The 11,346-nt window shown below is 61.1% G+C and overlaps 3 protein-coding genes across 5 annotated transcripts; all 3 read right to left on the bottom strand.

Moving 5' to 3' along the window:
- Positions 1 to 541: 541 nt before the first annotated feature.
- Positions 542 to 6,026, bottom strand: LOC104912103 (sestrin-3-like). The gene is made up of 9 exons (XM_085230697.1): positions 5,785 to 6,026; positions 4,411 to 4,614; positions 4,131 to 4,313; positions 3,809 to 4,045; positions 3,615 to 3,726; positions 3,396 to 3,514; positions 2,839 to 3,029; positions 2,233 to 2,377; positions 542 to 1,810 (listed from the first exon to the last, which is right to left on the bottom strand). The coding sequence occupies exons 1-9, from the start codon at positions 5,848 to 5,850 to the stop codon at positions 1,721 to 1,723; spliced, it is 1,347 nt and encodes a 448-aa protein (XP_085086823.1). The 5' UTR covers positions 5,851 to 6,026; the 3' UTR covers positions 542 to 1,720.
- Positions 6,027 to 6,298: 272 nt separating this feature from the next.
- C9HXorf65 (chromosome 9 CXorf65 homolog) lies at positions 6,299 to 8,016 on the bottom strand. Its single transcript, XM_085230529.1, has 5 exons — positions 7,781 to 8,016; positions 7,611 to 7,697; positions 7,406 to 7,540; positions 7,265 to 7,333; positions 6,299 to 7,181 (listed from the first exon to the last, which is right to left on the bottom strand). The coding sequence occupies exons 1-5, from the start codon at positions 7,920 to 7,922 to the stop codon at positions 6,742 to 6,744; spliced, it is 873 nt and encodes a 290-aa protein (XP_085086655.1). The 5' UTR covers positions 7,923 to 8,016; the 3' UTR covers positions 6,299 to 6,741.
- Positions 8,017 to 8,160: 144 nt separating this feature from the next.
- Positions 8,161 to 11,026, bottom strand: IL2RG (interleukin 2 receptor subunit gamma). Of its 3 annotated transcripts, none has more exons than XM_010714985.4 (8): positions 10,861 to 11,026; positions 9,932 to 10,022; positions 9,634 to 9,818; positions 9,393 to 9,535; positions 8,943 to 9,292; positions 8,788 to 8,872; positions 8,526 to 8,707; positions 8,161 to 8,431 (listed from the first exon to the last, which is right to left on the bottom strand). In XM_010714985.4, exons 1-7 carry the CDS (start codon positions 10,937 to 10,939, stop codon positions 8,531 to 8,533), a joined length of 1,110 nt encoding a protein of 369 aa, XP_010713287.2. In that variant the 5' UTR covers positions 10,940 to 11,026; the 3' UTR covers positions 8,161 to 8,431; positions 8,526 to 8,530. The 3 variants fall into 3 exon arrangements, with proteins under 3 accessions (XP_010713287.2, XP_010713288.1, XP_010713286.2); XM_010714986.4 differs by having other exon boundaries at positions 8,161 to 8,707; positions 8,943 to 9,051; positions 9,130 to 9,292; XM_010714984.4 differs by having other exon boundaries at positions 8,161 to 8,707.
- Positions 11,027 to 11,346: the final 320 nt, after the last annotated feature.

The raw sequence follows: 11,346 nt of genomic DNA, 5'->3' as shown, positions 1-11,346 counted from the left end.
TAAAAGGATTTTAAGGTTCCTGCTTCAAGTCTTAAGCTTGTCTCCAAATATTGAGTTTTAGGAGGAGATCCTCAGGGGAACCGACTCCCACACCTGTACCTGGGATGCTTCTTGGGGCTTCCTGCAATCACACAGTGTTTGATGCAGTTGGGGAAAAAAAATGCACGGGATGGATTTTGCAGTTGTTGATTGGTTCAAGGAGGATTAATTCCAAATTTGACATAGAGCATTTTTTCCCTCCCAGTGGTTGTTAATAGGTTTTATGCTGATCTGAGCATTGCCAAGGAGAGCAGAGCTAGTTGTCCAGCCCTGCTATGTTTCATCCTAATGGATGCTTGAGTTCTGCATGCCTTCCTGATAGATGATGTCACCATTTCTCCAGTGGTGCAGTCCCTGGTGCTGGAATTCCCCACTGCAAAGCTTAGCTGGGATGTTACAGCATCTTTGGGCAGCACACCCAGCCCTGCCCAGCACAGCCATCCAGGTACCAGCACCATCCCAGTACAACCACCCCCAGCCAGAAAGAAAACACGCATCCATGTCAAACATAATATATTTATAGCAAAAATAGGCTTTTTCTTTAGCTTCCATACACAAGGTTTTCTCCCCGTACATTTACGCAGTAAACAGGTCGACTGAAGCAGCGTGCACTGGGCTGACCTTACAGCTGCCCTCACTTCAGACTCCTGCTGATGATGGGGGGCCCTGAACCCCTCCTGCAGTTGCTTTCCTGTGCCCAGAGGGAACCAGGTTCCCTCACCCCCAGCTCTGGGCTGTGCACATGCATGGAGCAGCCCTGGGCCAGGAAGCTCCTGCCAGGCTGGGCCGGTGCTGCTCACCCGGGACAGCCCCAGGAGCTCCCAGCTTATGGCTAGGGCTTCCCTTAGCTCAGCTGGGCTGTTAAGAGCAAATGGCTGAACGAAGGACCCCAGCCCTTGTCGCTGTGAGAGGAAGATGCCAGCTCTGTGTTAACTCAGAAAGCCTCCCTCATTTCTCTTGAACCTCCACCAACGGGAAACAGCGTGGAGTTCGGGACTAACAACCCTGCAGACGGCCACAAGTCCTCTGTGCAACCCTCCAGAGCCTGAAGGCTGTCAGAGGCCCTCTCGCCCTGCTCAGGGAGTGCCAAGGGCACCCACCCACGAGAGCTTCATGGTTTGGAGTTGGCTCCAATCTGACCCACAGGGTTTTGTTTGGCACATGGACATGGATGGCAGGACGCGGGCACAGCAGCAAGTGCATCCCCTCCCTGTGCTGGGACCCAGCGCAGCCCCTTCCTGGCGCACTGCAGTGCACCCACCTGGCTCCTAAGCAAGATGTTGCCTCCATGGAGGCTGTCAACAGGGGGGGAAGCAAAGCTCCTACAGGGCTGGGGTGTGGAACTGCTGCTAGCCCTAACCCTCCAACACAGCCTGGTCCCCTCCTGACCCCTCCCCCCTGTGTCTTTGGCGGTCCTCCATGGACAGGTTCAAGTCTTCAGCATCACACCAACATCTCAGCAGCACGGACTTGCCTCACAGTTTGGTAATTGCACGTAACAGGGCCACTCAGCGTGCCCCACAAGGGAAAAAAAAAAAAAAAAAAAAGAAGAAGAAGGAACAAGACAGTCAAGTAAACTAAATGGAGTCATCCCTCGCCATCTGTCCCAGCACGACGGGTCACACACAAGTCCAGGGAGAGAGGATGCTGCCCGGCCCTGCCGCAGCGCAGCTCCCACCGCCTACGAGACCATGTACTGGGTGATGGCCTGCAGTGCATACAGCAGCTCTGCCTGCATCCTGGCCTCCAGAATAAGCAGGTTCACATGGACCTGGGGGAGAAGCAGGAGAGGCTCATGCATCAAGCACCCACCTAGATTAAGGAGTCATTTGGCAAAGGACAAACGCTACCAGGTTTTCCAGCACGAGCAGATGCCCTTTCCCCCTCCTGTCCTGCAGCCTGTGGCTGTTGTCAGAGCTGTATCCTGGGCAGCTCCCAGCAAGCTGGGCATCAGCACATCACTGCTATGGGTTACAGCCAGACCAAGGGCTTGCCCACCAAGAGATCACCACCTCTCAGCTCCCCATGCTGCTGGTGGCCCTGTGCCACACCACATTACACCCAACTCCTTACAAACAGCCTGTTTCCATTTTTCCCTTGCTCTCCTTCAGTGGCTTAAAGGTTTCTTCTCCTTGAGCATCCCAACCTTCAGCTCTTGCTCAACCCCTCTCAGAGGCACAGTGGCTGTCCTACCTTTTCGCTGTGCTTGAACTGCTTCCAGAACCTGTCAAACATTTCTGGGTTTGTCTTCTCTGGGTAGCAGGTTACCGTTTTAATGTAAACTTTCAGCATTCGCTCCAATAGATGATTCACTTCTGCATAGTCATAGTCATCGTACCTGCAGGGAGCAGGGGGCAGTTACAGCCAGCACCTGGCCCCAACCACACCTGTCCTGTGATCCACTTGGGACACGTCATAGCCATGGGACAGGGACATAACACTGGCCACTGAGCACTGAAGCCCCATCTGTGCAGCACCTTGCAGCAGCCATGCATAGTCATAGAGCAGTAGGGTTGGAAGGGACCTTAAAGTCCACCTAGTCTCACCCGTGCCATGGGCTGGGTGCCTCCCACCAGCTCAGGCTGCCCAGGGCCCCATTCAGCCCAGCCGTAGGCACCAGCAGGGATGGTGCACCACAGCTCCCTGGGCAGCCTGTGGATCTGCAACATTATGTCTTTTCCAAGCCCATGTACAAGACACATCTCCACACATCTGGGCACACAGCAGGAGCAGCCCACTCTCTTCCCACCTGGATTGACTTGGCTTTTTCCCCCTGGACCACGAGGTTGCTGTCGTTACCTGATGCCAAACATGCAGTGGATGTAGTTCCAGATGCCCCGCTTGAAGACTGAGGGTTCACAGCCCTGCCGCTTGGCCATGGCACTGCTCTGCAGACCATCCACCATGCGAAACTTCTCATCCAGGAGATGCCCGATGTCAGAGTAGAGCCGGTTCACCAGTGAAAAGCCATGGTCTTCCCAGGAGTAATCCTGTTGAGCACAGCAAGAGGCTTTTGCCACTGCAGAAAAGAGTTTGAGGCATGTTCCCGCGAAGAAGGGCTGCCAAAGACCTCAGGATGTGGCAGAATTCACAGGGTTTGCTCTGCCACAAGTCACAGTATCCCTCACCAAGCAGCTTGGGAACGATTTTGACCACCACCTCAGTGCCAACCCACACCCAGCCCAGAGGGGGCATGTAGAGGTCCTCGAGGGCACAGGTAAGCAGTCACCATCCCCCCCAGCCCTCTGATGTGTCCCGCAGTGGGGCAGAGCCCTTCTTGGGCATTTTGGGGCCACGTAGGCACCCCATGAGCACCCACCCACTCCCTGGACAGGAGGAGAGTGCAGGAGCCTCACCTGGACTCTGAATACCTGCGTCTGCTCCTCGTCGCGCCGCGCAAAGTCCTGGTACCCAAAGTCAGGGTCCTGCAGATAGCACGCGAGGTTGGCTGCACCGGTGACCTCCCCGTCAGTATCTGAGTGGGGAGAGCCCACAGATGGTTGGTGCTGCCCCGTTCTCAGGCACGTCTGGCAGTGATGCTCCCATCCCGATGCTCCCATCCCGCACCCCCTCACCTTCCTCGCGGTCCGGTGGCAGCGGCCTCGTCTCCTCCCTGCCCTCAGTCTCCACGTGGATCCTCTGAACGCGCTCCCGCAGCGAGTCCAGCTCCATGCAGGAGTCCAGGGACTGCACGGGAGCACGGCACACCGTGAGGATGGGACACTTCCCACGCCATCCCCACCCTCGCAGTCCCACCCTAGGGGCTCACCCTTTTGCGGTTGATGCGCAGCAGCTCCTGCCCGCAGCCGTTCCCCATGGCGGCCTCGCAGAAGCACTGGTTCCCAGGTGAAGAGGGCTTCAGCGAGCCCCTGCCCCCCGGCCCCTCCTCCTGCTCACAACCACAGCCGAAAACGAAGCTGGCAAGCGCGTGGCAGTGCGCCAGGAGGACGACGGCGTGCACCAGCTCTGCCAGCGACCAGCTCCACTCACTGATCTTCAGCAGCTTCTGCAGGACAGACGGGACAACGATGCACGGCGGGCAGGCAGAGCGTGGGCACCCCATCCGCACCCAACCCGCGCATCCCCGCTACCTCGATGTGCTCCTTGGTGATGAGCCAAGGCCTGTGCGCCAGGATCTTGTTGATCTCGTTGAGGTTGCGCAGTTTGGGGGGGATGAAATCGAGACCACGCAGCCACTGGGGATCCCCCCCCGCCCGCAGGAACTGCAGCACGTGGAGGTTCACCAGGTACCGGCAGTGGTGTCGCGCGGCCGCCTGCAAGAACCAAACGTCAGCCCTATGGGGAGCGGCCACCTCGCCCCCACCTGTTGGCTTCTGCAGAGCAATCCAAGGGCCGCCGGGATGGGCTCACCATGATGGCGATGTAATGGCGGCAGTCAAAGGGCAGCGGGCCGTCCATGTGCAGCAGGTAGTGCTGCGTCTTCAGGAAGCTGTCGAGGTAGCGCGGGTGGTAGCCCATCTGCTGGGTCACTGCCTCCAGCCGGCCCCGGCTCGCCAGAGCCTTCACAAAGAGGAACTGAGGGCGCTCGGGCTCGCCACCGGACATCTTCACCACCTGTGGGAGCACAGGAGGGGATCAGGGGGTCCCTGTGCAGCCATAGAGGGGATGCCCTCAGAGCCCAGCCCATCACTGCCGTGTCAGGCCTGGTTAGCTGCAGTCCATCACACCCGTGGAGGAGCAGCACGGGATGCGGCTGTGGCTATTTTTTGCCATTGCTGGTGAAAAATGCAGTTGCTCAGGTGTCAGTGCTTTGCTCAGGTGCTATCTGGAGCTTTGTTTTTGGTTTGGGGCAAAGGAGGGCAAAAAAAGGAAAACCAGAAGGGGATGAGGAACACCAGCTTCTGTGTCCCAAGGGCAAAGGCTGGAAGCGAGCTGCCCTGGCTGTGCATGGGCTCCCCAGCTTGGTGCCAGGGCCACCAGGCGTGATGGCTTCTTCTCTCCGGGTGCAGAAGGACCAAAAACAGCCCCATACCCACACGTGGGCCATGGGGATAGAGCTGCCATCCAGCCCCACCACCCTGACAGTCTCTCCCACCCACATCCCCCCAGCACTGGGGATGTCCCAGCATCCCCACGGCCTCACCGCTCACACCCAAGTGCCGCCACACCTCGCCATCCCCAGCCCTCCCCGACCTCCCTCCGGGCATCCCAGCGCCCGGTTCCAGCCGCTGCCCCTCGACGGCAGCCGTCGGGGCCGGGACCCGCCTCCTCCCCCACTCCTGGTGCACAGGACCCCGCCGCGGGGCTCCCCCCGACCCCTCCCCGAGGCGGCTCCCGGCTCCCTGCGACCCCGCTGTTGACGCCGGCCCTCCCGCAGCCCCTGTCCCGCTGTCTCGGGCTCGAGGGCAATGCCGGTGCCCGGTGCCGGCTGCCGGTAACCGGGGCCCCATTGTGCGAGCAGCGGCGGCGGCAGCGCCCCCGGTGCGCAGCGCGGGCAGTGCAGGCGGAGAGAGAAAAACAACTTTGATTGGCAGTGATGGAGGCACGGCGCCTCCCGCATCCCGCACAAAGGGGACGGCGCCGCCGCACCGATACCGGTACCGGCACCGGGCCCCGCTGCGGGACAGCGCCGGCCCCGAGCCCCGGCGCCGGGCGGCGAGCATGGCTCGGCCCGGGGAGGGGCGGCGGCCGAGCTGCGGGTAGGGCCGGTGCTGCGGGCAGGACCGGGGCACAGTCGAGCGCGGGGTCCGGTGGGGGCTCCGGTAGCGGCGGGGCGGGTCCTACCTGCCCCGGCAGCCGCTGGCACCGGCTTCCTCGGGGGTGCTCCACGCTCTGGGGACACACGATCATGGTGAGCCCGCGCCGAGCGCCGCCTTGCCGATGTTCTCTGCCCGCTGCCGGCACTGCCCCGCCCGCTCCGCTCCGACCCGTCCCGTCCAGTCCAGCCCCGCCCGCCCCGTCCAGTCCCGGCCGCCGGCACTGCCGAGCCGGGCACCGCTGCAGCCCGGACCGGGAGGGGGCGTGGCCTCTGCTCCGCCTCTTCCAATCGCCTTCCCAGGGGGGCGGGTCATGCTGGAGCCACGCCCCCAAGCTCCATCTCGGGGCGGAGCCAGAGGGGGCGGAAGCGCGGTAGCGCCATGTGGGCAGGGGTGGAAAGTTACCCATCCGTCCTGCGCCGAGGCCACGCCCCCAGGGCAGGGGTTGGGCTTGGGACGCCCCACCGCTAGGGGGCGCCGCGGAGAGGGGGTGGGTAGGACCCGAAGCCACGTGGCACGGACCACGACTTGAGTGCGGAGCGCGGTTTTATTGAGCCTCAGCGCGGCCGCGGTTGCTGCCGCCCCCCCGAGGCCGTTGTGCTCTTGCGGGGGGAACCGTGCTGCTTCTCCCGGGTCGGGATGCGCTTCTCCCTGCTGCCTTGCCCTGCGCTGGGGACAGTGTGGAGTGAGGGGCATGAGGATGGGGACGGTGGGACGCTGGGGTGTGGGCAGTAGAGGGGAGGAGGCACGGGGAAGTGGCCGTGGGAATGGGGACAATGGGACAGGAGGATGCGGGCATGGAGGTGGCAGAGAACGGGGTGTGAGTGTGGAAGGGGATGGGGGCTGTGCGGCACAAGGATGTGGGCATGGGATGGCAAGGGAATGGGGAAGAGGGGCATGAGGACCTGCCATGGGAATGGGGGCAGCGGGTCATGAGGATATGGGCACAGGATCGCAGGGAATAGGGACTGTAGGAATGGGGCTGTCAGAGGATGGGGGCCACGGGCAGGAGATGGGGACAGTGGGACATGAGGATGTGGCCACAAAGTTGGCCGGGGATGGTGCTCCAAACACATGGAGTGGGATGGGGATGGTGGCACGGAGACAAGCACTGGTGGAGAACCAAGGTGGGGCATGGGGCTGATGTGGCATGGGGACAGCAGGTGTGAGGACGGGGCAGCTCCCTCAGTCCAGGGTGCTGGAAGTGGGAAGGGCCACTGGTCACATTGGATACATGGCTGGTGGTGTCCCTGTTCCCAGGGGTGGGCCCCAGTGCCATGCGATCCCGCTGACCGCCCCGTACCGCTCCCTGAGCGTGGGCAGCAGTGGGCAGCATCTCGGTGTTTGGTCCCTTCTTGCCCTCCAGTGTCTTCGGGGTGCGGAGCGGCTTCCGATGCGGGTGCTGCCCATGCAGACGCAACGCCTCTGCACCAGAAACGGGACTGGGGGTTTCTGCAGCAGCCCCAGGCTGGGAACACCACCCCATGCATTCCCATCCCTGCACCCACCGGTCAATGCCACGCTGGGGTTCTTCAGGAGGGGCACAAAGGACTGTGCTGTCTGTTCCTGTGCAGTGCCTGCAGGGAAGCACCATCATGCCCCCTGTCCCCACTGCGGTGCCCATGGGGACCATGAGACTCTGCACATACCAGGGGCACCAAACTCAACCCTACAGACATAGTAGGTGCCGCGTGCCGGGAGGAAGTCACTGGCCCTGTCCTGCATGGTCTTCACATGGAAAAGCATCTTGGGGCTGCCCAGCTTGTCACACAGGTCGATGACCTCTGCAAAAGCCATGGTGTGTGGGCACAGCAACTCACCCCAGAGGGCCCACCCAGTGCCCTCTGTGCTCACCGCTGGGGGGGACCCCCACTTTGCTGCGCAGGTGAGACAGCAGCAGCAGCACGGGGCAGTCGGTGTTGGCCAGGAAGCTCTGGTTGTCTGCAGGGAAACAACGGTGGCCAAGGGGACACTGAGCAGCAGTGGGGTGGCACGGGCTGAGCCTGTGGCTGTGGGGGACTCACCACTGTGGGTGATGTAGATGAACATGCTGCCGCTGTGGGGATGGGAACGTGTGGCCTGGTGCTGCCCCACAGCGTTTGTGAAGTGGGAGGGAGGTTCTGGGGGCTGGCGTTCTGGAGTTTCTCCCATTCTTCCCAAAATCATAGAATCACAGAATCATTCAGGTTGGAAAAGACCTCTAGGAATCCTTCAGCCCATTCCCAACATGCCCACCAACCATGTCCTTCAGTACCACCTTTTGATAACTCTGGAACACCTCCAGGGACACAAACATGACTACATCTTTATGTCCCCCTGTCCCCATCCTGTTCCACTGCCTGACTGCTCTTTCAGAGAACAATGTTTTCCTAACATCCAACCCAAAATAAGACCAGCCAAGACCAAAGCGTAGCAAAGCTTTACTGCAGCTGGAAGCTGCAAGTCAGAAACCCACAGTGCAAGCAAACGAGTGGCCAGGCTTGTGCATGCCCAGGTTTGTGCATGCCCAGGCTTGTGCATGCCCGGTATACAATTGCAGCTGAGGCGATAGTGTGGCTTGTCCCCTCGGGGTGGCTCTCAGTACTTGGCATGGCTCTTGGTGCTTTTTATCTCTGGCTGGTGGCTCTTGCCTGCTCCACCACTGCCTGCTGCCCTTCCCATCCACTGCCACCGGGCTGTAAGCGTGGCCATGGTGAGGAGCAGAGCTGAGGTTCCCTGGGCATTTGGCAGGGTGGGAGCAGGGAGCAGCGTGTTTTGGGGGAGGAGTACCAGCGTCATGCTCCCACGTAGCTGTTCTTGTAGGGGCCATGCTCCTGGGGGCCAGGCACCCCTGGCAGGTGGGTGCTACTGTCTTGGAAGGGCTCGTAGGGCAGCTCGCTCACATGACAGATGCTCTCACTGTAGTTGGGCTTGAAACTCTCCACCACATCTTTAGGGACTCCGACCCATTCCTCGAGGGACAGAGCGGGGTGAGAAGGGTCAGGAGCTGCCACCAGCTGAGTGGTGTGGTGAGCCAGGACAGCCACCTTACCTGGAAGTCACCATTGTGGGTGATGAAGAGATCGTCGAAGTTCTTGCTGGGGTTGGGGATTCGGGGCATGATGATGACCCACACCCTGCATGGGAGCAGAGAGGTGTCAGAGGGGCTGCCTCGCACCGCCCCGCACCGCACAGCCATGCACCCACCTTTCCATGCGCACCAGCAGCACCACCAGGACCAGCAGCAGCAGGCAGGAGGCAATGGGGATCAGCACCGTGTGGATCCAGAACAACTGCAGATGCTCATCTGCCATACCTGCAACGAGCCGGGGGGACACTGTGAGGACAGTGAGGAGACACAGTGGGGACCCTGGGGGCTCAGGACTGCTCCTACCCTTGCTGGTGGCGTTGCTGCCCCAGAAGACAGGCACACTCCACTCGCTCCACAGCTGGGTGCTGCCACAATAGTTGTTGATCTTGCTGCGCACGTAGAAGGTGTAGTATTTCTCATAGTCCACGCTGGGGAAGGAGAAGATGTCTCCTTTCACCTCCTGCTTCTGCAGAGAGAAGAGGGGTGGGCGGTGAGAAGAGGGGTGGGCGGTGAGAAGAGGGCCAGTGCTGCGTGGCCAGGGGCAGGTGCAATGCGGGGGCTGTCACCATCCAGCTGGTGTCCTTGTTGCTCTTGTACTTGACGACGTGCTCCAGGCAGTGCGCCTTGGGGTAGGGAGAGCTCCAGGTGAGCTGCAGCTGGTTGCTGCTCATGTTGCGGATGGTCAGGTTCACAGGCGCCTCTGGTTTCACTGCAAAACAAAGGAGTGCCCAGTGATTGGGCGCTGTCCTCACGGCTTGGTGGCCCCGCTGTCCTGAGGACCATGGGTGTCCCCACGCCACCACGTACCGAGGTTCTGCAGCTCCATGCAATTGCTGGGGATCTCCAGGGTGCGGCCATCCTGGCTGGCATTGACGCGGACGTGGAAGGGCTGGAATTGGATGATCTCCCTCTGCTCGAACCGGCAGCCGATGCGCACACTGTGCTCCCACAGGTACTGCTGGCACTCCACCACGGGCGACTTGTTCCCATACCTGCACACGGCAGTCACGGGGCTGCTTGGACCCTGCACACTCCTCCCAGAGTTATCCCAATGCTTCCCATCCCCACGAGGCTGCAGGTGGAACCTCCAGCCCCAGGCACCCACCAATAGTAGAGGGAGTAGTTGGCCGTCAGCGTCTGCCCGCTGCCCCATTTGCAGGTCATGTACTCCTCATTGAACAGGATGCACTCCACTTCTGGAATTGTTCAGTTTGGAAAAGACCTCTCAGATCTGTAAGTTCAACCCTAGCCCACCTCACCATGCCCATCGCCACATCTCTCAGTGCCACATCCCCACAGTTCTGGAGCACCTCGGTGACCCCTGGACAGCCCAGCTCAACTCCCAGAGCCCACCCTGAGGAGCCCACAGCTCAGCGCTGTGGTTACGGCAGGATACTGCGCTCAGCTGCTTTGCCAGAGGAAATGAGTGTTTACCATTTTCTAACGCAAAGCAAATGGTGGAGCTGAACAAATGAGCGCCGCTTTGGTATGGAAACTGGGTACGTGATCAATAGATAAGAAGTGAGCTTCCAGCAGATAACAGCGGGCACAGAGGAGCCATCCATCCCCGTCCCCTGCATACATGCGCACTGCTGACATCGCAGCCATGCTAATGGAGGCCACGCAGATCTGCTGACCGCAGCTCAGCCTGGCTGACGCACAGGGCTGATCCAACCTTCGTCCGGCCCTCCTGCAACCCCCCGGCATCCAAAGGGCTTTCATCACAGCCAGATGCTCAGCCACGAGGCTGCCCCAATGGCCGGGCCCACAGCTGCAGGGCTGAGAGCCCCGAGGCTGTACCCACAGGGCCCAACCATACCCGCATGGAGGGCGGGCACCTTCTGAGCCAGCGACAGCAGCAGTGCAGCTGCACTGAGCCAGGAGCACGGGTACGCACCACTGGTGTCACGCAGGCCCACATGGCCCCACATCCCATCCTCAGCCACCATCACTGCGCAGCGATTTCCCCCATCCCCGCGCAGCGATTTCCCCCATCCCCACCACCTATAGGGCACTGCAGCCATCCCCCCTTACCTTTGGGGCTGTGGGCACTGGCCAGGGAAATGCCCAGCCCCAAAAGGATGGGCACGAGCGAAGCCCCCGACACCGCCATGGCGCGATGCCTGGTGTGCGGCCCACCTTGTGTGGCTCACAGCTTCCGCACCACCACCACTTCCTGAGCCACAGCAACACCCGCCCCGACGGAGCACCGCCCTTCCTGCTGGGCTCCAGGGCCCCGAGCCCCACTTTTTGCCCCACGAAGGCCCTGCGGTTCTTCCTACCCCTCACCCCAATGGGGCTACCTCACAGGAGCAGGTCCCCTGCCCAAAACCCGACCCTGGGGGCTGTCCCGGGGGGCAGACGTGGGGACACAGCCACGGAGGGGCTGCTTGGGCTGCTCCGTGGCCGTACGAGCAGCGATGGGGCTAAGCACGTTTAGCCGTTGTGCTGAGGGACGTGGTTTAGTGAGAACTATTGGCGGTAGGTGGGCTGGATGATCTTGTAGGTCTTCTCCATCCT

Source organism: Meleagris gallopavo, chromosome 9 (assembly GCF_905368555.1).
Source record: "Meleagris gallopavo chromosome 9, MGAL_WU_HG_1.1, whole genome shotgun sequence".
Lineage (NCBI taxonomy): Eukaryota > Metazoa > Chordata > Aves > Galliformes > Phasianidae > Meleagris > Meleagris gallopavo.
Note: the sequence above shows the minus strand (reverse complement) of the source record. Positions and strands in the feature narration are given on the sequence as shown.